This window comes from Anastrepha ludens, chromosome 5 (genome assembly GCF_028408465.1).
Source record: "Anastrepha ludens isolate Willacy chromosome 5, idAnaLude1.1, whole genome shotgun sequence".
NCBI lineage: Eukaryota > Metazoa > Arthropoda > Insecta > Diptera > Tephritidae > Anastrepha > Anastrepha ludens.
Window position 1 is genome coordinate 70,502,570 of NC_071501.1, and position 26,792 is coordinate 70,529,361.

General features: G+C 38.9%; 1 protein-coding gene across 1 annotated transcript; it reads left to right on the forward strand.

The window, feature by feature from the left end:
• Positions 1-390: 390 nt before the first annotated feature.
• LOC128864282 (uncharacterized) lies at positions 391-6,432 on the forward strand. Its single transcript, XM_054103877.1, has 4 exons — positions 391-492; positions 670-822; positions 1,674-1,796; positions 6,051-6,432. Exons 2-4 carry the CDS (start codon positions 683-685, stop codon positions 6,193-6,195), a joined length of 408 nt encoding a protein of 135 aa, XP_053959852.1. The 5' UTR covers positions 391-492; positions 670-682; the 3' UTR covers positions 6,196-6,432.
• Positions 6,433-26,792: the final 20,360 nt, after the last annotated feature.

Sequence of the window (26,792 nt, forward strand, 5' to 3'; positions counted from 1 at the left end):
TAATTATGCCTCAGCGTCATTGAAAATTTGGACCATCGGATGGAGGTGTGCCGCCGTGGCTGCGGCGGCCATTTGATCGATATTTTGCTACATACGTAATTGAGCTATACCAGTATTGTCACAATAAAGAAAAGTGACAATAATTTCCTAAAAAACTTGTATTTTATTCAAAATCAACACCGGCCCTTAAAACTTAACCACCCTTTATTTATGGAAACGTGGCAGATAAAATTTTCTTTCATATGTACACTTGAAAATGTTTTTGATTTTCCAATCATAATTTGAGTCCATTGGCAACCTTTAAAACAATCCTAGCGCATACACGCACGCACACACATACACGATACTTAGTCAATTTATTTGTTCAATACACACAGTCGCCAACGAACTGCTATTCGTCAAGGTAAACAACCAAACGAGTGGATAAAATTCAGTGGCTGAACGATAACGAAATCAAAGAATCACAAGAAATCAGACAAATCGAACGCGCAGGTGAAAAATTGCGAAGCCGCACAGGGCAACGTGTTAGCAATCAGCTGAAATTGCAATTGCTCTTCGCGTGCTGCAAACATATCAGCGCCTTGGAGGCAGCATCAATTTTTGTTTTCACACAAAATACTATTTCCTCTATACATTATTTGTTTTTGTTTCTTCTTTCTTTCTTTGCAGTGCTTGAACCAACATGAAATTAGAATACGATACAAATCCATTCAAGCGACCGATGAATGCGCTACAAAAGCAATGGTACCGCGTACTTATTGCAAGACGTGTTGGCTATGGGCCACCAAGCTCGTTGAATAATGCCAACCAAATGCAAACATAGTGAGTAGCAAATAAGGAATATTCAGAGGAGGGAAGCTTAGGGGAAACAAGAATTGCATTAGGAACATGCAATAAGAATCACCAGGAGCGGAGCAATCGAAGCTCAAAGCTGAGCAATAAGCATGATATAGACATAATCAGACGGTGTGGCAGAGTACAGCTATCCACTACCTCAACAATTGTTACACCAACTGCTCCACATGCCCTCTTTGCTCGTACGTGCATATACTTTGGTTCCTCGTTATTGTTAGCAGCTTCTAACTGAGCAGGAAGGCAGTGCAAAAGCGCAACAAATCTGTTTGAATTTCGTCAGGAAATTGCATTTCCTTGCTGCCTCGTTTGGCTTGATTTGATTTGTTTCCTCACAACCTGCTGGCTTTCTTTCATTCAGTGCTCATCCTTGGCCGCTGCTCTTGTGCGGTCTGCTGCTGGCGATGTTGATCCGTGTTCCACACTAGTTAGCGCTGTTGTACGTGCATCGAACACACTTGCCGTAGTTGCAAATCCCTCACGGGCTTCAGCGTGCACTCGTGCATACGCTCTCACATATTCGCACCTGTGCGCCAGTGTTAGTGCAAATGCCTTTGCCTTTACCTGTGTCTTTATATTTATGTGGTTATGTCAGTTTTTGATTTACTTTGCTTGGTGCTCATCGGTTCTTCTCGAGTTGTATACTCTGCAAATATTTTCATTTCATATTTCACATCATTGTCCTTTTATTTGCGCCGCTGAGCTCGACAACTGCACCTGTAATCCATCGATGCATCTCAACAATTCAACTTCTTCCCGATTTTCTTCACATTCTATCCTCTCCTTCTGACTCCCACTTTTTCTTTCCCTGCTCTTCGCAGCCAACAAGTTTGCCAACGGCGTTACGTGGACGCATTCCGTCGTTACAATGCACAGTTCCGCAAGGAAATTCAGCAACATGAAGCCATGCAACCGACTGTCATTGATCCGATGCGTGTTCACAGGTATGTTTTGTGGAGAATTGGATAATTTTTTCAAGGCAAAATGCACAAATGCAAATACACATGAATGGCAAACAGTAAGAGATCGCAATACAATAAAATTTTTAGAACCACAGTGCACTGTAGTATATTTTCACATAACGAGTATTTGTAGTAAAGCAACGGAATGGAGTTAGATGTAACTACTTATATTTCCTTGTTGTCAAAAAAGTCTTGCGGTATTTTTATTGAATTTTCAATTGTTCATAAAATTGGTTATAATAATGCGATTTAAGTCAAATATGAGCCGTTCGATGACGAGCTCCCAACGAGATGCCAATTTCATAATGCCCCTCTTATAGAAGCTCGCTTCCCTATTGTCAAAAAACTCGGAGAGCCAATTTTCACAGGACTCTCTTGTGAACAACTTCCGACTACCAAGCTCGTTCGCCATGGACAGAAATAGGTGGTCATCACTTGGTGCGAGATCCGGACTATACGGTGGATGCAAAAGAACCTCCCATCCGAGCTCCCGGAGCTTCTGGCGCGTCACCAAAGATGTGTGTGGCCTGGCGTTGTCCTGATGGAAGACAATTCGGTCTCTGTTGATCAAAGATGGCCTCTTCTGCATGAGTGCTGCATTCAAGCGGTCCAGTTGTTGGCAGTACAGGTCCGAATTGAGCGTTTGGCCATAGGGGAGCAGCTCATAGTGGATGATTCCCTGCCAATCCCACCAAACACACAGAAGAACCTTCCAGGCCGTCAATCCAGACTTGGCCACCGTCTGGGCAGCTTCACCGCTTTTCGACCACGACCGTTTGCGCTTCACGTTGTCGTTGGCGTTTTCATCGCCAGTCACCATCCGCTTCAAAAACGGGTCGATTTTGTTGCGATTCAGAAGCGATTCGCATGTATCCATACGGGCAAAAATGTTTTCTTGCGTCAAGCTTCTTCAAATGGTTTATAACGGTTTGATGACTCATGCCCAGCTCTTGGCCGATGCTACGGCTGCTACTATGCCGGTCTCTTTCGATCAATTCAGCGATTTTATCGCAATTTTTGACGACAGGCCTTCCGGACCGTGGCGCATCTTCGATCACCTCTGCACCAGAACGAAAACGTTAAAACCATCGTTGTGCGGTGGAAATGGAAACTATATCGGGTCCATAAACTGCACAAATTTTATTGGCTGCATGAGATGCATTTTTGCCTTTATCGTAGTAGTACTGTAAAATATGCCGTATTTTCTCTTTATTTTGCTCCATGTTTGCGACGCTATAACTCACGAACGATTAAAAGCAAACAACAATTAATCAAACACGTGTTAGCACGTGAAAAGAGCTTTCCAAAAAGTTCTAGCGTGAACCGATGCGACGAATACAACTAGAACTACGCGCTTGCAAAGACAAGCTTGCGGAAATACCGCAAGACTTTTTTGACAACCTATATAACACATATTTTAAAATGTTCGCAATCGTGAGAGAGAATGAATTTTTGCGCGTCGATCTGCCGTGTGTTCGATAATTTGAGGAGATACTGAGACATCTTAAGTAAACTTGGCACACGCCTGCTAGATGGCTTAGGGGCGCACTTAGAGCTATAAGTAAAGAGACCCATCCAAGTTATCAAACCAAAACAGACTCAAGATATATGTAGACAATTGGCTCTTACACCTTTTTTTGGATGATTGGCTGAGCTTCTTCTCTTATTTATGGTATACGTATTGATCTTTTCCACAAATGGAGGGATTTACGGCTTTACGCCGCATCCGAATGGGAGCAGTTTTTTATTAGGGGCTTCTCCTTGACAGAAATACACTCGAAGACTTGCTATTATCTGCCGAGAAGCGACCGCCATTAGAAAAAACTTTTTCTCTCAAATTATGCTTCGCACCCGTGGTCTCAAACCTGTGCAGTTCCCAATTGTAGTCACGCACCAACCAATTCGGCTACGATGGCTGCCAAGAAAGGGAAGAAAATAAAGTTGAGGCGCAAAGGCAGAGTCAAAAATTGTGTTCGAAACGTGTTATTAACAAACTTACGCAAGCGCCAAATATTCAAGTGCGCTAGCTCATTTAGCATGTAAAAAGGTGAGGGCTAAGATGTCTAAATCATAGTCTGGCAAAAGCAAAGTAGATGAGGAATAAATGTCGAGATGATTCCATCTCATAATTTTTCACCGCATAAATTCCAGCAAACCGTATTCGGTTAAACCTCACATCAAAAACGTGAGGAATCTATAACGAGAAGAGTCGGCTGCACTTCCAAAAGATGTGTTCTCAGAGGTAACAACCTAGCAGAAACTGCTTGCAGTACATTTTATTAAGCTCCTAGCTATGAATGTAGCTTTCGATCTCGGAAGGCGGTTTCTGGGCTTAGTGTAATGTTTCCAATTTGTATGTGTCTCCATACACGGTATCCTGGAAGTCTTCGAATACGAAATTGAAGGATGCGTGCTTCAATGACACTTCTTTGATTTTATCTAAAGTGATGGAGGTGGACTTGAGAACTTATTTGTCGCGCTGTAGTTTCGTACAGTCGATATAGTTCGGTCATAGACCTGAATGACTAACTCCAAATAGGTCCGTGTTGTGTGCATGCGGGCCATAATTTTGTAGGTGATAGTGTAGGGCACCTAACAGTGAATAAGCCAATGCTATTGTATACTCTCGAACAGAGAGACCTCAACTCGGTTTATATCCTGGCTGACCGTTGATCACCCCAAAACCAGTATCTTTCTTGATGTAAGAAACTCCTTTGTGATACGCGCAGTGTGAATTAGTGCCGTAAAATTCAGGAATCAGCGTAAAAGTTATCAGAAATTTTAATCAGTACTTTATCCAAAAATTATTTGAAAACCCCATCCAAATTAAATATTTTTGGTCAGAAAAAAATAGCATTTTGGGGCTCTTCGTTCCAATATTTAGCGTGCGATAATGTGCCGTTTCAGGCTCTCGGAACTCACACTTAATCAATTTGTATTAGATCCAATACAAATATACTCTTCTTCTGGATATGTTAAAATCTAAATTAATCTTAATCTCCAAGCAAGACATCGTTTTTCAACTGTTAGACGCCATATTTCGCACTTACACCGTTCGTCTATATTAGAGGAAGCCTGAGTCCGTCAAGAAAGTTCTAAACGTCGTTACGGCGCAAAAGAAGCCAGGGCCATCCCAACATACATGGACGAAGCATTGAAGACGAGGAAGTAGAAGAAATCGTATTTCTATTTCTATTTGTTGTAGCAGCTATATCGGCCCCTTTTGTGCCAGTTTCTTTCAAACGCCATATCAATTTACGCCAAATCGGTGTGATAAATGTGTAGAACGTAGCCTTATCTAAAGCATTGTTCTTATTAAAAAGAAGAAATTGGTTAAAAGTGCGTACTTCAGTACTTGAATATTGCGATTAATTTGTTAAGCGGAATATTTAAAATTATTGTATTGTAGTAAGGGAAGAAATATACCCACCTTCCATAAACTCTTTATCCAGTTATCCCAACTTGGCACACATTTTAAATTTCTCTTCCTCTTCCCCTGCTTGATATGAACAAAAAATGTATGCTTATTTTGATATTGAAAATTTAATATTTCATATTTCATTTTATTTTTAAAATCTTAAGAGAAAGCAGCCTAATCATTCTGATGGCCAAAAAAAACGCCATCCCAAAGTACGACGTAAAAAGGTATTGAAATTTATTGTAGCCAAACTAACTCCCTCAATTTCTAAAAGTTTACCACCAAATTATTTTCTCACACAAAATTGGGTCAACCCATAGCAATAAAAAGCACCTTAAAGCGAAAAGCACTTAATACACTAAACACCTTCAGCAACCAGTCGACTTTGAAATATTTTCAATCGACACCTCCACCAAGAAACAAAGAAAATCCCGAAGAGAGTTAAACTAACTGCAATCCAACACCGCTAAGTATTTTCTTCACTCTTTTTTGATCCTCTCAACTTAATTCGCTTTTAACACCTAAAATGCACAGCTGGAGAAACACCAAAAAGGCCATTCCAGCCAAAGGTAGCGAAAGCCACGGCACTAACAGCCACACCTCGCTACGCTTGCTTAGTTTTTGTTGTAGTCAAGCAATTAACTTTGTAGTTGTAACACTTTTCAACAAGCAGCCCGTTACTTTGATAAGCAACATCAGCAACAAGAACAATTAGCGTACAAAAACAACAACAATTGAAGTAGCAATTCAAGCATCTTTGACATATTTTAATACACAAAGTAAAACTTAGTTAACATTCTTTCACTCCATCCCCCCAGAACCTTTGCCATAACAACACTTTGGCCACCATTACACTCAAAACGCGAAATCAACCTGACGTTGGAACAATTGGAGAAGGTTTTGAGTGTCAAAGAACGGCGTCGTTTGGAGGAGATACTCAAGCGCGAAACGAAGCGCAGATAGAGTGGCGTTGAAGGTGAACTTGAGGCAGGAGAATGGATGGTGAACTAAATACATACAAGTGCATACAATACTTCATACAGAAGAGCGGAAACAGCAGGGAAGAGAAGCAGAAATGTAAAAGGGCGTGATTTACGAGAGCAGGGGATGGGACGGAAGTGTTTTCTGGCAATAGATATCGCATTTCAACTGGTTAGATTGGTCAAGAATATAAGTGGAATTTGTAATTTTTGCATGAAAAGTCTAGAGAAATTAAATACATAAAAGACGGAATGATTATTACAAAGAATTATTTCCATTGATAAAATAGTTTAACTCATATTTTGAAACAGACACTAGACTATATTGTTGCGAAAGTTTTTGACATGCTGAGTCTACATCTGGGTTCTGGCCTCTGAAGTGCCCCAGAACATAAGACATTCGAGATATTCCGGGATATTCCGAGACATTTCGAGATAAAATTACACCGCGTTACACACATTCTGTCCTATGAACCAAATATACTTTTTCGGAAAGGGGATAAAAAATAAAAATACACGTGTATAGGCAATTTTCATGTACACGTCACATTCTTTTTTTTTTTTTGTATTTTATAACTTTAATCGAGCAATTCTTGTATGCATATCTGTATAGCCACACGATCTCAGGATTAGCTTAACGGATTTGAATGAAATTGGGCACACAGATAGTGTATCACATTTCTAGACTTTTCACCTAGGTATTGCCACTGACAATGCTTCACAGGGTTACCACCTGTTCGAAATTAAAGGAAAAAATTGCATGAGATATGCCGATGTGGGTATCAAAAGAAAGGTATTTCACTCCGCATTACAATAGAGATATAAAACCCCGATTGGATCACGGGAAAAGGGTTAAAAATTGATCCAAAGTTTTTCACACAGGCGGACCACGAGCTCTATATTTTATACATAAAAAAAAATTCTGACGTGTGCATGAAAATCGCCGATACACGTGTATTTTTATTTTTTCTCCCCTTTCCGAAAAAGTATATTTGGTTCATAGGACAAAAAAAAAGTTCGTTTTTGTAACGCAGTGTTAGTATTTTTACCGATATTTCAAGTCATGAGATACTTTTTTTTCAATATCGTGCAAATGTCGCAAACTACTCTTCGCCTTTTGATATGTAAAAAGGCCGTTATTAGTATTTGAAATATTATCTGTTGAATCTGCAGTCTTGTGAAAATGGGTTTAAAAGGGGAATATTTGTACATTAACAATGTCTAGGACCTTTCAAAAAGTAGTATTACATAACCAAACAAACAAATATATCCAAAACCTCCATTTTTTATAAACCGAAATATTTCGAAAGCATGTAACATAGGGTTGGATTCGAATTTAGCACGTCAAGAACATATGGAAAATTTTAGACTCATTCTTGGTTTTGAAAGTAAATAACATTTTCTTAGCCTGTATAAGACTTTCAAATATCTAACAAGCAGAATAAGTAAAATAAGTAAGTAATATAAAAGTTAGTTAAAAAATAAAAAAATCAGTTTAGTGTTTTTAAATTTTATTTTATTATAAATAGTAAGATTAATTACGGAGCAAAACTTCATTCAAATGACTGTTCGACTGGCCCACTCTGTCAACTTTTGTTTGCGCACATTTCTACTGCTTTCGGCTCATGCTTTCTCAATATCGAGAACACTGTTTAGATCTGAGAACTGTTTTAGGTCCATTTTTACAAAAAGTAGATCAATCACGAAATTTTAGGTCCATATATGCAAAGAATATCAATAGTACTGCATTTACTTTCTTGCTTAACTTGATGAAAGAATTAGAAGAAAAGACTCTAGCTGTGAAAAGATAAACCAAGGGTTATCCGCCATCGTTCTGTAGTTCTGTGATCAGGCATATAACCCAGTATGTATCACTGTATACGACCATCTGCATTGTTCAATAAGTACGTAAGTTAAGCGCACGATAGTAAGATAATTTGTTTTTGTAAAATATGGACTATAGATAGCTATCTTTCAACTGATCATTAGAGTGTCTCAGATGTTACTTCTCGAGATAGACGAGCAAACACTTTTCGAAATGCTGCCTGAAGATGATGAAATGATTATACCCCATCCTACAGATAGCTGCATTAAGCAGACTCGAAGTAATGTGAAGCTCCAGAGCATGGATGCGGATAGGATACTCACAAAACTTAAGAGCTGCGGCTTTGTTAGACTTAGAAGTTTCCTCGGGCGCCTCTAGTGCATGAAACCGCGGCCTTACAAGTTGATGTATCTGCCCAGAATTCGCTGAGTTAACGAGAAGGCCACACAACCCACAGATAGTCGATGAAGCACCAATAATCTTGATGCACGGGGAAACCACCTCACGGATCCCTGTCTAACTGGCTTTCTAGCCCAGCGGTTTCCTGTGGTCTCCCTGTGGCCTCTCAGTGGCCTAGTACCGGCATGAGCTTAATTGCTGAGTACTTGGATGCAGCCGAAAGGGAAGTTGAGCGTTCTCCGTCTAGTTTTGCGGGTACCATCAGTAAGCAATAATAAGTGAATTCGTATGAAATGGGAATAAAATGCTTTACAACGCGAGGCTCATTACTTCATACCTACAACTTGTACAGCGCTAATTTTTTTTCGCTGAGTAGTGGTCAGAGCTCTGTAGAGGCAAACTGAACACTTTTTTGAAGCTTCAATTATGCATAGATTAATGATTGTATTTATTCGCGATTATGAGAATTTTGATGTTGTTTTTTAGAAGTCGAGCGAAAACTACTTATCATTTCGAAAACTTGTAATAGTGCAGTTCCATGTAAAATATCCAAGTATTTTGAACATTGCCGTAAATTATTCTGAAAATTATTACTGGTATGCTTGAAGAAATAGGAAGTAAGCGGACAAAAAATTTGGACATAATGGAATAATTTTCAGATTTATTCAATATGAAAAATTATGACAGCTTTTTCACTTTGAATTGAAATATTTTCAGTTTTTTTTATATTAGAAAAAAAATTTTTATTTAGAACAAAATTTACTTTAAAAAAATTTGTTTTGCTAAATTTTTTTTATAATATATAGAATAAAAATTATTTTAAAAAACATTGTTTTGGAAAAAAATTTCTTTGTTTATTAAAAATTTTTGAGAGGGTTTTTTTTTGCTTTAGAATAACACTCCCAGCATATTAATGTAAGTAGGGTGATTTAATCAATTTATAAATGGATTAAAATATGAACGAGTGGGTATACTAGCGTTAGAGCGTTAAGTTTTCTCTGGTTCACTGCAACGTATTTTAATATAACGGGAAAAGTTAGAGGAATCCGACTACAACACTTTGAGGTATTTCTAACCAATTTAAAAGGCCACAAATTTAGTTTGGTAAATTACTTTTATTCAATTCAAAGTAAAAAATGTGTGGAAATAATACAAAATTAAGAATTTTACTTTTGCTCGATATGACCACAATTTGCCAATACTTTCCCGATTCCGGATTGGAGAGCACCCAACTGCGGTTACAGCGACCCAAACCATTACTTGTGGCAAGTGCTGCCTCCTGGTGGCTAATTGATGATCAAATTCTCGTATGAACGGTCGGTTGGTTGTTCAATTTAAAAAAAATGTCTCATCAAAAAACACAATGTTCGGAAATTTACCGCTTTCGGCCAAGCGAAGCAACTCCTTCGGTCTCTCAAGTCTGCACTAACAAGTCAGACTTTGGTGTGAAATCACGAATCTTGTAAGGCTTGACTTTGAACTTTAAGCACTATTTGAACTATTACACGTGACGTCACAGTCTTTTGATGACCACCTCCATGACGTTTCGCGATGCTACCAGTATCATTGTAACGAGTAACCTTTATTTACTTTAAGGTGTCCAAGCTCACGAACAGTCGCTGGTTGTGATATTCTAGCCAAATATTTTTCTCATTTACTCGCCCGTGCATCAGCTGCGCGAGCGGTCTGAAGTTGGTCGGTACACGAGTACCGGACCCTGTAATAAAAAAATTGGAAAACAACTTTTTTAGAAAGGAATTTTAGAATTAATTTAATATAGTCGTTTTTTTCATAGAAGTATCTGGTACATTGTCATACATTTTTCTAAAAAGTAGTTTATTTGTAAGCTTGAGTCATGCGGCAATAATGAAAGATGATATAGGATGTCCAGTTTTCACCCTGTGTCGGCCATCGTGAGCTGTTTAATAAATTCGTGATGTCTCTTGAATAATCCAATTTTTATTTCAGAGCAAAATCTAAAGAAAAAGTACTCAACAGTGTACGAGGGCGGGTCAATAAGTCCGTGACTTTTTGTATTTCTGACCTCTTTACTGAAAAAGAAATACTGCTCCTGTCAACAGGCATCTGCCAGTTGACTCCTGTCAAAATTTGAACGTGCTGCGTCAGTTAGTTTGTGTTTTACAGCTACCTTTATCAGACTACCCAGTAATTCACAGTCGACCACAAACGCAATCGTGTAACAACTTCACAGGAAGGTTTGGCGTTGTTTAATCGCAATATGGAGGAGTTTTTGCGCCGTTTTGTAACCGTGGACGAAACATGGATCCATCACCACACACCAGAGACCAAACAGTAGTCGAAACAGTGGGTTTCTAAGGGTGAATCGGCTTAATAAGCACACGAAATCCAGTTTTTTCCATTTTCTCCTCAAATTACTGGGTAGTCTGATAAAGGTAGCTGTAAAACACAAACTAACTGACGCAGCACGTTCAAATTTTGACAGGAGTCAACTGGCAGATGCCTACTGACAGGAGCAGTATTTCTTTTTCAGTAAAGAGGTCAGAAATACAAAAAGTCACGGACTTATTGACCCGTCCTCGTACACTGTTGAGTACTTTTGTTTAGATTTTGCTCTGAAATAAAAATTGGATTATTCAAGAGACATCACGAATTTATTAAACAGATCACGATGGCCGGCACAGGGTAAAAACTAGACATCCTATATCATCTTTCATTATTGCCGCATGGCTCAAGCTTACAAATAAACTACTTTTTAGAAAAATGTATGACAATGTACCTGATATTTCTATGGCTTGCTCAATAGTAATGATAAAAAACGACTATATTAAATAATATTGGAAAATAATGTAAACCTGAAAAATAAATTGTAAACCCTTTTGACACTCACAGCAAGTCTGTTAAGTTAAGTTTAAGTATTAAATACGTTAAGTTTAAACTTTGGATATGAATTTATCCGGTAATCTGTAGCTCCCTACTCGCATATTCCTTCTAACTACCTTTCAAATTCATTCAATTCCTACTTAAGTAAGTAGATAAACTTCTGGAGTCATCCCCCAGAAATAGAAAAAAATGCCATCAACGGCAATCAGCATCATAGCCGAATTCGTGCCGACATGCGATACTTTCCATGCCATCAGCAACATACTCGTAAGCATGCATTGTTATTGATGTGGCATGCAACTCGCCTACAACAATTCATTACAATTTCCCCGCATTTACAATACTTGTAAAAAAAACTAGCAACTCATCATTATACGCGCAACGAAAGCCGCCGTCGAAAATTGCAATGCGCGTGATTAAGCGAATACGCCGAAGCTGGGGCGGACTATCAAAATAGCGGAGCAAGTGCATGCTTTGGGTAGTGAAACCAAAGTAAAGGACAAGTAAAAGCTTGTTTATTTGTTGTCGATTCGGTGGATGGATGCCACAGGCGCTTGCTCGCATTGCAAATCACGGCCCAAAATATCGACAACTGGCAAAATGTGTGAATTGAATTTTGAAAAAGATTCTTTTCGTGGCGTATGATGTGTCTATGGACATGAGGCGGAGATTCAGCATTGAACCGCTTCGATACTGACGCGGTCAGACAATGAACAGTTTGAGTTGAAATTGTTGAAAAGTTTGTTTATTCCCGTGCCCTTTCTGGTTGCCACTCCTATCTGCACGAATACGGAACGTGTTGTCTGCCGCTTTAACCGAGGCACCACTGCAACTTTGTCGGTTTGCTTGCTCATTTCAGTCTTAACCACCGCGAGTCAACTTTTTGCAGCCAGCTTTTTACAGCGCGTATTGCCATCGTTCATTCGTTTTAGAGTTTTGGTTTTGGTTTTTCGGTTGAGTTTGATGCGCCTTTGACTAGGAAGTTTTTGATTTGGTTTGGCTTGATTTGGTTTGCACGCTTACTCAACATAACATTCACATACACACCCAACCGCATCCATTCAAGCAAACTCTCTTTATTATACTTGGTCCTTCAAACGCTACGCCGCTTTTCTGGTCTGCTCATTGGCATTTCACTCACGTCGCGGATGTTTATGCCATTAGAGCGATAAGCTGCTGCTGTTCGCTGTCAGACGCGCACGCCTGCATAACAATTGCCAACACTTTGCTATAGCTTCCCTGTACGCTTGTCTGCCTGTCTGCCTTTCCTATAACCAACGACCCACCGAATTTGAGTGTTCAGGGGTTAAGTACAGCACAATTTGGTCGCTTTGGTTTGTGTAGTGGTGTTGTCGTTCGCTTTGGCAGCAGGTTGATTTCTTGAAATGACGATTATTGCTCACTTCACATATTAGTTGAATAATAACAGCTACATAGAATTTTGCTTGCCTTATCCCTGCGCTCAAGTGGTATTTTTTGTCATTTTTTCTTTGGCATTTTATTTCATAGATGGGGAGGACTGCTCTAAATTTCTACTAATAATTCATTAACGACAACAAGATCGATCGATTCTGTAGTTTATGTTTCTGACTACTTGGTATGCATTGGAGGTGAGATGCGTAGGTTTGAGTGTAGATTGGGAGCCGAAATTGGATTAGCGAATAAAATGTTCTTGCTTTGTTTTTGTGGCTACATGAAATTGAGACAAACTTCGAATACAAGCAGGAAAATAATTTCTTCTCTACAGACTGTCAGCCACAGCTTCACCATTTTTGTCGCAAATTAGTTTGTATTGAAGATGAAGAAGCTTTCAATACTTTCAAGAAGCTTTCATTGCTCTCTTTTAAGTTAAAATAAAAAGTAAATTCATACCTACACCTGGTTTCCCGCTTTAAGATAAGATATAGGTTAAGAAGCGAACGTAGGGCATCCCCGACATGAAGAATCTTTAGCATGCAGGCATACATGTGCCTTACTCCCAGTATCCAAGGTGCCTTGAAACTCTCTAGTAAAGCTTAAGCCTTGTTTGTCGTTTGTTTTTACTAATAATAAGACCAGCTGTACCAGACTGAAAAAGATAAAATAAGCAGTAACAAATCTCTGTTACGTCAGTCAAACAGCTGATTCTTTCAAATTCGCTGAAAGCCGATTAACGGTCTGATAGTGACCATACCTTCTATATTTTTTCGCCATGCCCTGCTCCTCACAACATGTTGCGTAAACTATTTTGTAATTCCATTGCTTTTCAAAGCACCCCGTCTGAAAGTATGCAAATTGTAATATACATAAATATCTTCACTTGGAAGCACTAACTCATACAGGGTTTGATTGAAAAGTAATGAGCCTTATTTTTTTAAAGCAGTTTTATTAAACCTTTTGGCTTATACAACCAATATTCTTCAAAATAGGACCCTTGAGCGTCAATACACCCCTGGTAGCGGTCCTTCCACTGCAGGAAACATTTTTTAAACTCATCCGCCGGAATCGCGTTCAATTCGGCTGTCACAGTTTTTTTGATCGCCTCGATGGAGTCGAAACGCCTCCCCTTCATTTTTCTTTTTAGGCGCGGGAGTAAGAAGAAGTCCGGAGGGGACAGGTCTAGGCTGTAGGGAGGGTGGGGAAGCACCGGAACCCCCATCTTGGTTAACGCAGAGGTGCAGAGGAAGGCGGTGTGCGCCGGCGCATTGTCGTGATGAAGGTTCCAATTGTTGACGAGGTCGGGCCGAACCTGGGCGACGCGGTTTTTCAGCCAAAGGAGCACTTCTTTGTAAAATGCCGCGTTTACAGTGCTTCCTGGAGGTACAAACTGTCTAGCTTTACCCAAAATTTGATCGAGTAACGTTGCTCCAACGATCGCTGCATTTTCGCCACTGCAAAATCCTAACACACTTTTAAAACAGCTTTCACGCGCGGAGCGATGTTGACTGCACCGCTGTTGCCAGTGAACTGGGACCGGTTTCCAGTGAAAGAGGAAGGTCCAACGATCATTTTCCCCCACCAACCGATTCGGTTGATCGCTTGGCAGACGCTCAGCGCAGGAAGGCTCATTACTTTTCAATCAAACCCTGTACAGGTCGATCGTGAGCTAAGCGGCTAAAACCAAAGCCGATTGAACATCGTTACATTAATCTTTTGTTGCTTTCACATACACATTTTTCACTTAGTGCGAGCCGGAATTCCCTAGCGAGCAGAGAAGTGGTGAATCGAAAGTAGCTGATATAAAAATGTCTTGATTCAGCCAGGCGCCGGTATTCGTACAAATTGTGTTGAGATACCACAGTTGTTAATTGTACTTCTTGCCTAGCAATGAAAAAATTAACGGTGATGGTGGAAAATCGTTTTATTGTTTTCCTAAATATTCTCCATGTTAATCAACTTATTTTTGCCATCCCAGCAATTGCAATCGAACCAATTTTCAAAGAACTTCGTTCAGTCCAACTGAGAGAACTCTGAAACATGCATTTTGAATACAACAACCCCTTCTTGAAAATCGCTATTCTTAATGTGAGAGAACAAAAAGAACGCCATTTGGCCGGAACGGCGCCATTTGCAAAAATTACAATTCTTCCGATAGAGTGATTAATTTTGTGCCACCTTGTATAAAATCTATAGCTTCACCTGCACACGTAATTTTTCTTGTATAACTTCCTTTGTATAACCATTCTAACGCCTCTTCTGGCATTTCTCAGTGAATACATGGACACTAGACAGACACTTTTTTTAAAATGATTTATTATATTCTACTCTACTCCCAATCATCCAAGGTTCATTCAAGAATTGAAGCATGAAATCGAAGTAGCCATTGGTGAGAAAAATGCCGAAACTTTCGAAAATATACTGCAACTAGGGCTAATGGAATAGATGTTTAACGATCGATAAAAGCTCCAGCGGAGACCTCATATTTTTATTTTTTCGAAATGATGTCAACACTGGAATTGCCTCGTGAAAAATCTTTCTTGAAATTTCTATACTGCTATATCAGTATTTCCGTTAAGTTTTATTAAATTTAATTACTCCGCTTTTAACAGGGGGGCAACCACACTCAAAATTGTTTTAAGAATCAGATTTGTAAACCTCTTACGTTCGACACTCATGTGATAATATTCCGTTTATCTAATTAATTTAATATATCTAAATTTTTCAGACAGATGGCAACACTTTTTGGAAATGTTTTCGAAAGTAAGACTTATAAAACCCCTAAATTCAGTAGTTTTCGCGAAGCGTTGTAGGATGAGAAAAAAAACAATTAGCCAAATGAAGTTTTGGGAATAGTTTAATATATATTTGAACTAAAAAAAAAATTTGTACAATCTCCAACAATATATTGAGTTATCAATAGATTCCCAGAGCGCCTGTATCCAACTTCTGTACAAGATACAACTTGCAATTTTCATCTGAAAACAAAAAAAAAAAAGATTATTAATTTTGATGTAATTATCTTCGATGTGAACTAAGAAACACATAAAATTCGAATTTTTGGGGAAGGTAGAAAAAAAAAGTGGTTTTTCAAGGAAAAAAAAACTCTTCAACTGGGTAAAAAAGTCGCTTAAAAAAGTTTTTGGATGTTTTCTAGTTGTTTGTTTTAAATTTTGAAAAAGGTGGCAACCCCCAAAAAATCTTTTTGAAAAATTGCATTTTTTTTCATTTCCATTTGACATCAGCATTGCAAGATTTTATCAATGTTATTCTTTAATTTAACTTTTTAAACAGGTGGCAACTCGACTGCGAAATGAAATATAGTTTACGCAAAAAATTTCAAAGCAGTCGGTCAAGGCGTTCCGAGGATTGCGACCGCAAAACACCGCCACACGAGATTAGATATACTCGTACATATTTACATCCTAAATACTACGTAGACTATCCTATGGTAGAGACTTTTATCAGTTCCCTATAGAATTTGGAGTATAACTATGTTTTTCTTTTAGATATAAATTTCCACATTCGCATTTGATGGGACATATTGATTTGAGTATTCCAATTTTCAAGCGAAGCTCTGAGCCTCCTTTGCCAAGAATGCCCGTTGAATAAATAAGAAATAGAATTAGACTTTGTAGAACTGTCAGAATTTTTTAGAACTCAACTGACTACAAATGTAGTATCATGATTCAATTATTAAAGGTTTGCTCAGTAAACAGCTTTCTCGTTCTCTCTTGACAAATCGGCTCCCTTAGCAAGAAACTGTGTTGCTAACTCAAGAGATTGTAAGTAAAAGTGGAGCAAAAGTAAAATTTGTAGAACAAACATAACCGTTGGCATCATTGCTATTTGATTTCTACGAATTCGCTGACATTTGAATTTCTGGATTCGTGAATTTGAGTAAGTTTTTAGTAAATACATATTATTCAATAAATAAATTATAATTTTATATTCAATAGGTTATTTCCGTGCTAATTTGAGCCTTTTACTGTGCCTGCTTGCGACTGAAGCTGTTTTTAATCGTTTTTCTGCGTCATACACACACAAACACGTAAGTTCAAACTAATGGCCAATAGACTTTGAAATTATATAAAGAGTGAACCTTTTCGTTTACAGATTTCCAACTGCCCGTCTACAGAGCCACTTATTCCGTGCTTAACAGTGTTAAGTGAATCTGTAACCGTTTTCCTGTCAGAGTGCAGCACCACCGTTTTGCAAGTGCGACATACAAACAAACACGTAAGTTCAAACTAATGGCCAATAGACTTTGAAATTATATAAAGAGTGAACCTTTTCGTTTACAGATTTCCAACTGCCCGTCTACAGAGCCACTCGTTCTTAAAGCCCATATCCTAATTGGTATGTACATATGTATATAAATTTTGCGTTACTTTTTTTTTGTCGGGATTATAGTATGTTGTCTGTTTTCTTTAGCGTAAAAGTTATATAGTTTTATTTTATATATAATATTTAATATTTAAATAATGATAAAATTAGCTTTAGTAAATTGATGATAATTTAAGTTACAAGTTAATCAATAAAACAAACAGAAAACAATAACCGATGTTCTTTTAAATTTTATTGTACATGTCAAAAAATAAAACAACCGGGGCATATTATTTGTGGAGTATGTATGTATGGAGTTTACTTTAGTTTCAATGTTTTATGGTGAACACAAACTTTGCTCCGGTTTTCTTTCTGTGCGTACGACTGCAAAATCACGAAATGCATCTTGGACAATTTAGTGCAAAAAATTCACGAGTCTGGGTTCACTGCCGTAGGAATGGTATCGGATATGGGTGCAAGTAACCAATCTTTATGGAAAGAGTTGAACGTGTCAAGTGGTATGCTAAAGTTCATAAATACTTATATCTCTTATTTAGACCAAACGTGGTTTTCAAATATAGCAACAGGCGGTAAAATTTTTGTGTTTGCTGACGTGCCACATTTGCTTAAGCTGATTCGGAATCACTTCCTTGACACAGGATATATTTATAAAGATAAACTTCTGACGTCGAGAACCATAGCACAGTTGCTCACGTTAACATCAGCTTCAGACGCTTCAATAGCGTACAAAATATCGGAGGAACATCTGACAGTGCACCACGCTGGTCGTCAGAAGGTTAAGTTGGCTGCTCAGTTGTTTTCGAACAGCACTGCAAGTGCTATCAGAAGGTGTTATGCATTAGGGCATGATATATACAATGCGATCGAAACAGCTGAGTTTATATCGATTGTGAACGACTGGTTCGATATATTCAACCGGAAATTCACAAATTTTCAATCCATGCCAACAAAAAAGCCTTTCGGAATGGATTTGCAGCACCAACTACCATTTTTGGAAAGAATGTGTATGCACAACACAAGGGCTTTTGGACGCAAAACGATGCTACCCTTTCAAAAGGGTGCGCTAATGAACAACAACTCGCTCAGAGATTTGTACAGATATGTCCATGACCACTATGACATTCAATATATCCTGACCTATCGACTAAACCAGGATATCATAGAGCATTTTTTTGGGTCAATGCGCGCGAAAGGTGGGCTTTTTGACAATCCGAGCCCCATACATTTCAAATATAGGTTGCGGAAGCACTTACTAGGTAAGGGTGCTTTAAAAATATATAAGTTATGAACAAAAGTACATTTATCATTATGTAATTAATTACAGCCCGCAACTCTGTAAGTTTTGCTGCTCGTGGTAACGTCGAATCAGATGAAACCGAATGGCTTCGTCTGAGTGATACATCAGTCGAGAGCCTGAAAAGATTTCTTTCTGATGATGAGATGTTATTGGAGGAATTCTCGTTTAGCAGCGAGGTAGCATTTCCCAACGAGTTTCAACAGGGAGAAAAGTTGGATAGTCTCCACGAGGACACCATTGAATATGTTGCAGGCTTCATCATAAGAAAGCTGGGACTGTCAGAGCACATTTCCAATGAGCCTACCTTCACTTGGGTTGATGAAGTGTCCGGAGGAGGCTTAACCAAGCCTTGCACCAGTTTTTTAAACACAACAAAACAATTGGAGCTTGTATTCCAGAATTTTAACGGGAGAACTGTTCGGCACTGCGACAGCTATTTGGAAAAATTGATCGCGTGTTCGGAACACGTAAATGTCAGCGTCGACGTCAAGAAGCTTTTCTTTAAAACTAGAATGTACCAACGAATTAAACATTTAAACAAATCGTTGCGTAATAAAAGGCATTTTTAAAAAATCCTTTAAATACAGTACAGTCTGTTTTCAAGTAGGTAGTAACATACGAAAAATTTTTACTTGGGTATCAAAACTATAAATTTACATAGGTAAAACGTAGTCTAGTATGGCGTAAGTATGTTAAAGTGTGTTTTTAGTCAATTAAATTTATGATGAATCTGCTTCTTCTATGAAATAATTCATTATGGCCATATTTGCCTATCGCACCGCAGTCGGTACTTCGTTACCGGACCAACGCCGAGTTATGTCCCAACATGTATGGGTAATGTTAATGCTCTCATAATCACAACAACAAAATTCAATTCAAAATTGAATTGAATTATTGGACTTATTTTATCTTTTTTTGTTTTAGTTCTCATTAGACAAATTCTGCTAAAAACTCCTATTTGCACCATATATTGGCTTATACACTACATATGTACATATGTATGGTATATGAAATTAAATTTACTTTGTGCATGAACAATGAATTTTAAAATAACTTATTTACGTTCAAATATTAATTTTAAATTATGTTTTAAACCGTTTGCAGCTTATTTCCATTTAAATAAAAAAGTACGTTTTTGCTACTATTATCATCAAGAGGGATTTAATTTTTCCCCCTTTCTCACCCTTCTTAAATGCAACCTTTTGTAAGGGAGTGTCAAAATTCTAATGTCACAAGTGAGCAAACCTTTAATAATTGAATCATGATGTAGTATCTTTTAACATTTATTTATAAATATAAATTCTATTATATAATTCTCTATAAGCCAAATATGTGCATAGCTAACGAGATATGCGCTAAACTCTTAGTACAAATAAAGAACCATATCATTTTCTCTATCGAAAATTGTAAATACCGAAACCACACAAATGCCGAGCATTCAAAACAAACCCTCTGCTACTGAATTCCTTCTCTCACTCATAATTCACCTCATTCGCCATTGCCAATGCAGTTAACCACCAACCATCGTAACAATAATCCAATATATCCACCCTCACTTCCCGCTCAATTGCGCTCGTCTCACGCGCTCAATGACAACAGATGCGCGTCCGACTGTCACGTGCATTCACATTCAGATGCACAAAGTTCCTCTGGCGATTCGCTATGTCGATAGCATGCTGTATCTGATGGATGAGCGCCTCCATGCTCCTTTTGATTTTGATGAATTTATAGTTGATTTGTCGATTGATGCCGCACAACTCGTGCGAGCTGCGCGCACTCAGCACCACATTCGATGATTTACTTTGAAGCAATACCCGCGAGGATTTTCCGCTGGTCGTTGATACGGGCAGTGAGCGTACCGAGGTGGCACTGCGCGCCGAGTCGGGCAATTTGCATTGATATTGGGACCAAATATTCGCCATGTAATTTTTGTAGTTTTTCAAAAGCCAATCGGAATTGTAACGTATGTTGAGACGTCGCACCAGGCGTATCGATTCGTAAATTGAGCGCTCGAGGCGTTGGCAATTCTGGAGTGCGACTTCAAGTACTTTTGTTTCATCCATTTTGGCGGCTGTCAACTTTTGTGCACTTTTGTTTTTGCTTGTGGCTGTTATTGTGTAGCGAAACGACTTTTATTATTTATTAGTTTCTGATAGTTGTTGTTTTATTTGTTGCGCACAGCTGTGTTTGATGCATGTCATGAACCTTTTGCTTGAGTTGTTCTGATACACCGTTAACGCCAAAAGCGTTTTGGTTAGTGTTATTTTTTTTTTTTTGCAAAATTTTTCGAAATATTTTTATTTAATCATTTTTATTTTTTATTGTTTTTTTGTTTTGTTCTTACAACACTCCTGAAAATTTAACGTCTTTGCTGAAGAGAATTTCAAAGGTTTCTTTCTTTGGCTTTTATAGTATCTCGACTAAGCATGTCAAACCCCGCAAAGAGAAATTTAGAACTATAACTAATCCACGCCCCAATTGTGTCCCATTGCATCGCTCTCTAGCTAAAGGTGCTTCAGATAACAATAATAGTTTTTCCAATTGCTATGTTTTAGCCGCTGTCATAGTTACCAATGACAACCAGTGACCGTGTGGACCACTGCCTATATGCCTTAATGCCTGAGCAGATCTTAAGGTGGCACCGCCCATTGCATTGATTACCTCCATTCGAAGTAGAGTTCGGATGGACCCGTTTTTGGCAAACACCGCAGAAATAAATTTTGTGTACAGGGTTAAGCTCTATGCCAGCCCTGAAAATAAGTATGTATTAGGAGCATAGAGCTGTTCTAGTGACGATAGAGGAAGGCCTGCACTAGACATGGCTAGTTTATGCTATGTTCGTAGAAGAGGGTTAATTAAAAAAATTATTAAATTTGTTATTAACAAATATTTAAGTCAATGCCGCGGCGCTACATGTTATACCTACAAGCAAGGCAATGCTTGAAATTATGAAGCAGAAATAATGACGAAAAATTCGAGTTCTTTTGACTTCATTCATTCATTGAGCCAGTTTGACAGTTTGTAAGAAGTGAACCGCTCTCCAATAAGGGCTGACTGCATTGATCGAAACAGATGATAATCCGAAGGTGTAATGTCTGGGGAATACGGCGGGTGGGGCAAGATTTCCCAATTCAGTCTCTCTAAATATTTCTAGACCGATTTACCGATTTAACAAGGTGTGGCCTAGCGTTGTCATGCAGCAAAATCAGTTTGTCATGTCTACCGTCTCATTCCGGCCGCTTTTCTTTGAGAATTCGATTCAAACGCATTAGCTGCAGTCGGTAACGATCGCCAGTGATGGTTTCAGATGGTTTAAAGAGTTCATAATTGATTACACCCCTCTTTCTGATCCCACCTGATGCTCAACATAACCTTTGAAGCATGAATATTTTTTTTTCGCTGTCGATGGACCTGTTTCACTTGGCAGGCTCCATTTTTATCGTCAGTGACGATGCGATCCAGAACACCTTTTCACCAAACGTCTCTCAATATCCCTCTCCTTCAATTAATGTGGCGCCCAGTTACTTGCTTTTTGGACCATTCCCGTCGAGTGCAAACGTTTACCGACGGTTGATCTGCCTACATCCAACTCTTTAGACATATCATCAAGGGTTCGACATGCGTCATGCGTCTTCATCCAATAACTATTGTAGTTGAATATCTTCGAATATTTTCGGTGCCCCTTCGCTCGTTTGATCTTTATCACTCACGTCGAAATTGCCAATTTAGAAGGTTCGAAACCACTCTTTACAACTTGTATTTGATGGAGCGTGATTACCGTAAATATTGATTAACATACAACACATTTCGGCTGCACTTTTCTTTGAAAGGTAATAATGAAGTATGACAAAGTTGTTTTTTCGGGACAAACGTAAACATTTTAGGCTTCATATAAAAAGGATCTCTACGCTTCAAACAAAAGTCAACTACTGCGATCGATACCTTACACATCCACCTTAATTACCAGTATATTACTAGATCGAACACAAAAATGGTATTAGTAGCGACACCTCTTTTCCGAGGGCGAAAACTTATGGCAATACCCAATATGGTTGGATCATCTCGCGGCGAGCTTTCACCAATCCGCGCCGCGATCATGAGACTTGACACCACCTGCTCATTTCATTTGAAACGGCGTTAAGTGCTTTGTCTTCGCTAACAATGCAGCGAAATTTAACCATGCTTAAGGCCAAGATTCGAGACGTTAATGCACATATTGCACTGAGTCATGAAAAAGTTGGACCGATCGCTTAAAGCACTGCCAAAGAAGCCGAGGCCGCTATTTGAAGAAAATAAGGTAAGACTCCATTTGATATCTCACACCGTTGTGATTTTCTTTCCCATTGCTCTTGTCTAGTGACCCCATAGTTCGGAGCTAGAGCATTAGTGCAGCATTTAGGAAGTTCTAAATGCGATTCTTGAGAGAAGCAACAAAATATTGAGCTTTTGGAAAAGCCGTTTGCATAATTTGGTGTTTCATATCCACAGAGGGTGTCGCACCAGTTAAGTTGGCTTTGGTTATACTCGTCAGCCCTCCACAGTATTTTACCGTTTGTCCGAGAGACATTGGGAATTAGAGAGTGAACTTGAGTCCAAATTGTGGCATCACAATGGACCTCCAAGCCCAGGTAGGCTCCTTCCACATTTTTAAGAAGACGAGAAACCATCGTAACCTAACCTAACCTAACCTAACCTTGGTTATGCTCGTAATGTCGAAGAAGAAACTGAACGTCCAAGTGGCGACTAAATGCTGTTTTGCTGTGTTATAAGCCCCACCTGACCGTAATAAAGCCCGCCAGTGCCGTTAACATGCATATACAGTTATATAAACTATTTTCGAGCTAAATCAATACTATGACCACGTAAATACACTAACTATCAAGAAATTCTTCTCAAGTTGGCATGTGGCTTACCTAAAAAATGCAGCTATTTTCCTTAAAATATTAAATTAAAAATTCTTCAAATTATCTCAAGTTACTATATCAGCAGTAACTGTTGGCGGGGCGATTAATTTCATGCAACCCTCAGGGGCAATGATGCAGCGCGTGATTATGTACAGCGCAGCTAAATCCTCAGCATAACCATCCATGTCTTTCGTAGCGCCATTATACTCGTATGCAAGTAACTTTGCCATACAACTCTTTCGGAATTTCACCGAATTGATGAGTTAGCATGACGCTGCTTGCATTATTCGCCTAACAAGGCTTTTGAGTTTTATAAACTATCTAACATACGCACACATATACTAATATATATTTACATGCATACACGCATACAAGCGTACACAAAAAATGTGCATACTTCGCAAGAGTGAAGTCAAAATACAAAGCAGCCCACGCACCGAACAAACCATCAACCGCACAAACCAACTAATCGAACCACCAACGAAAGCAGATAAAAGAATGTTTCGAGCTTTTTTGTGTTAAAAATGACTGATAATTTTGTTGTATGCTTTGTTATCTCTGGGCAAACTTCCTGCTGAAACTCTATAACGCAAACGCGGAATCCCGTACAGCTAAGTGGTAGAGCGCCAGGTTGGGAAAACAAAGTGAAGTTGTGTGAGATGTTGGAGAGGAAGGAAAACAGTCCGAATTTTGTTTCTTAATTTCGCGCTAAATATACCTGCTATTGGAAGCTGGTCAAGAGATTGCTGGTTTGATTCCAGTTTCATGGACTTCAACCAACAAAATATTACTACTAAACGAAGTTAAAAAAGTATCGCGAATTTTGTGTTTTTTCAAAAATTATTTATTTATTCATTAATATCTATTTTGTCTCCTTCAAAGTAACCCCCATAAGATATTATACACTTGTGCCAACGTTTTTTCCAATCTTCGAAGCACTTCAAAGAATCATTTTTTTCTTAATCTTGTTCAGCTCCTCCTTTGATGCCGTCTCTCTCTCCTCAATCGTAGCGTAGCGTCATCCTTTCATGGGCCTCTTCAGCTTCAGGAACAAGAAAAAGTCGCAGGGGGCCAGATCTGGGGAATATGGTGGCTGTGGCATCTTTAGCGTGTTGTTTTGGACCAAAAAGTTGCACATAAGCAACGATGTGTGAGCAGGGGCTTTATCGTTATGCAAGAACCAATTTTCCTTCTTCCACAAATCCGAGCGTTTCTGGCGGATTGCTTCGCGCAAATTGCGCATAACATGCATGTAATATTCCGTATTGACCGTGTTACCCTGTGGCAAGAACTCATGATGCACAACACCCCTGCAATCGAAGAAAACGGTAAGTAAAACTTTTAAATTCGATCGAACTTGGCGCGCTTTTTTCGGTCTTGGTTCGTGCGGCAGCTTCCATTGATTAAGCTTTGGTTTCCACGTCATAACCATAAACCCACGATTCGTCACCAATTATGACCCTCTGGAGCAAATTTGGGTCGTCGCGGACAGAGTCCACCATCTCATTAGCAATGTTTTTTGAAAGTGAGCAGTTTTGGTACGAATTTTACGGCGCCCCGTCTCATGCCCAAATTATTGAAAAAAATCGAATGGTACGAGCCAATCGATGTGTCTAGGTCCTCAGCAACTTCTCTAAGGGTGATTTGAGGATTGGCCAATACCATTTTCTTCACGTCATCATTTTTTTCGGCGTCCGGCACCCTTTTCGTCATTCACATCTTCTTGGCCTTCTCAATCCTTGCTTTGGTCCGAAATAGCTTCTCCGTATGACACAATCAAAATTCGGAATGCATCAGCGCACTTAATTTCGTTTTTCACACAAAATTTGATACAGGTTCTTTGATCCATCTTTTTGAAAAAAAAGTCGAAGACGAGTCGAAACACGTGCAAGCAAAGCAGCTGTCAACAATTAACTGAACATTCAAAACGGCCGAACTCGTCGGCATGAGTGAGAGAGATGAGTACCAACATATCGCCACAAAAAACTCGAAATTCGAATATACTTAACCTGCGAAAATTCTAAATTCGCGATACTTTTTGAACACACTTCGTAAACTCTATAAGAAAACTTCGCGTAGATTGCTTTTAACGTGGCTGAAGAATTAGATATTCTGCATTACCTCCGTTCTTTCCTAATGACTATATTTGTCGGGGGCTTGTTTAGGATATATCGAATGGCAGATAGTCCCTAATCGTATAGCCTTTAGTTGCTGAGTGATTCCATGTGAAATGATTGAAGTATACCAATTTTTGGAAAAGTTTAGGAAAATGTCAAAAATTATTAGATCACTTGGCATGCAATCGGTTGCTGCCATTGAAATAACTACCTTAGTAAAGCAGCCGTCACAGAAGAAATGCTGTTATGAGGATGCTTATTGGTTTCATGCTCAACGCACGCACATGCTGCACGCCCTAGACAGAGTAATACCTGGAATTAAGATTTGGGGAGTCAGGAGGCCATAATTTCGGTTTTATGTGACTATGGAAATTTTCAGACATCCAATCTTGTGTCGCCATAGCTTTGCGTGAAGGAGCAGGGTCTTGCTGACGAATGTATCGGCTACCATCGCACACACTATCAATCCCGCGGTAACTATTGTCTCTAGAACCTCTACTTACGCAGCAGAGTCTACTTGAAATCTTTTGTTGCTCACAATACCTAAAACCATAACAGTAGCTGGAAAATTTGTGTGCACTACAACAGGAGCCTTTGTAGTGTGGAACATAGCAATCTGTTCGTCTTCTGGTCTTGATAAAAAAAATTTTCCTCAGAAAAAAATCTCTGTCAGTTCAAGGTGTTTAATTTTGTTCAGAAGGCTGTTTGATCTAATAGTTCGCTATTCTCATGTTTAAGTAATAAATAACCTGCTCTGCACTTAAAGTAGGATCTTGGACATGTCGATGAATAAGACCCTCAGAAGCATTGATCTCCCTAACAACAGTCCTCATTGATTTTTAAGGATCCTCGTCAATGACCGCTTGTATTGTTGAATAAACGTGCATTTTGCAGTTTGCAACAGATTCTGCATCGCCGCCTGATACTTCCGATTCACGGCGAACCTTATGAACGAGTGAACGGGCGCACTTAAGAAAATTAGGGACGATAACTGCATGTATCTTCATTTCTTGTAGTCCTCCATGTCTTATCTGAAAAAGAGTAAAAACAAAGCTGAACTTAAAAACGTGCAATCATTTTGCTATCTGGGCCGCATTGTGTCAGTATCAGGCGGTTCAAGTGAATGCATCAAAAAATCATGAGTAGTATTTGTTTCACTTCAGTTAGTTTGAAATGCTTCACATATTTCGAAATTCACCAAATTGAATATCTTCAATTCAAATATAAAACCCTGCCTGCTGCATGGAGGCGCAACCTGGAATGTCCTAATAAACAGCTGGCTCATACACTGCAATTCTTCATAAATCGTTGCTTGAAGATAATCTTAGAAATATTCTGGCGAACGCTATATGGAACGTGGACTTATGGAGCAAAACTCAATACCCGCCCGTGCTTCTTGAGATACGAAAAAGA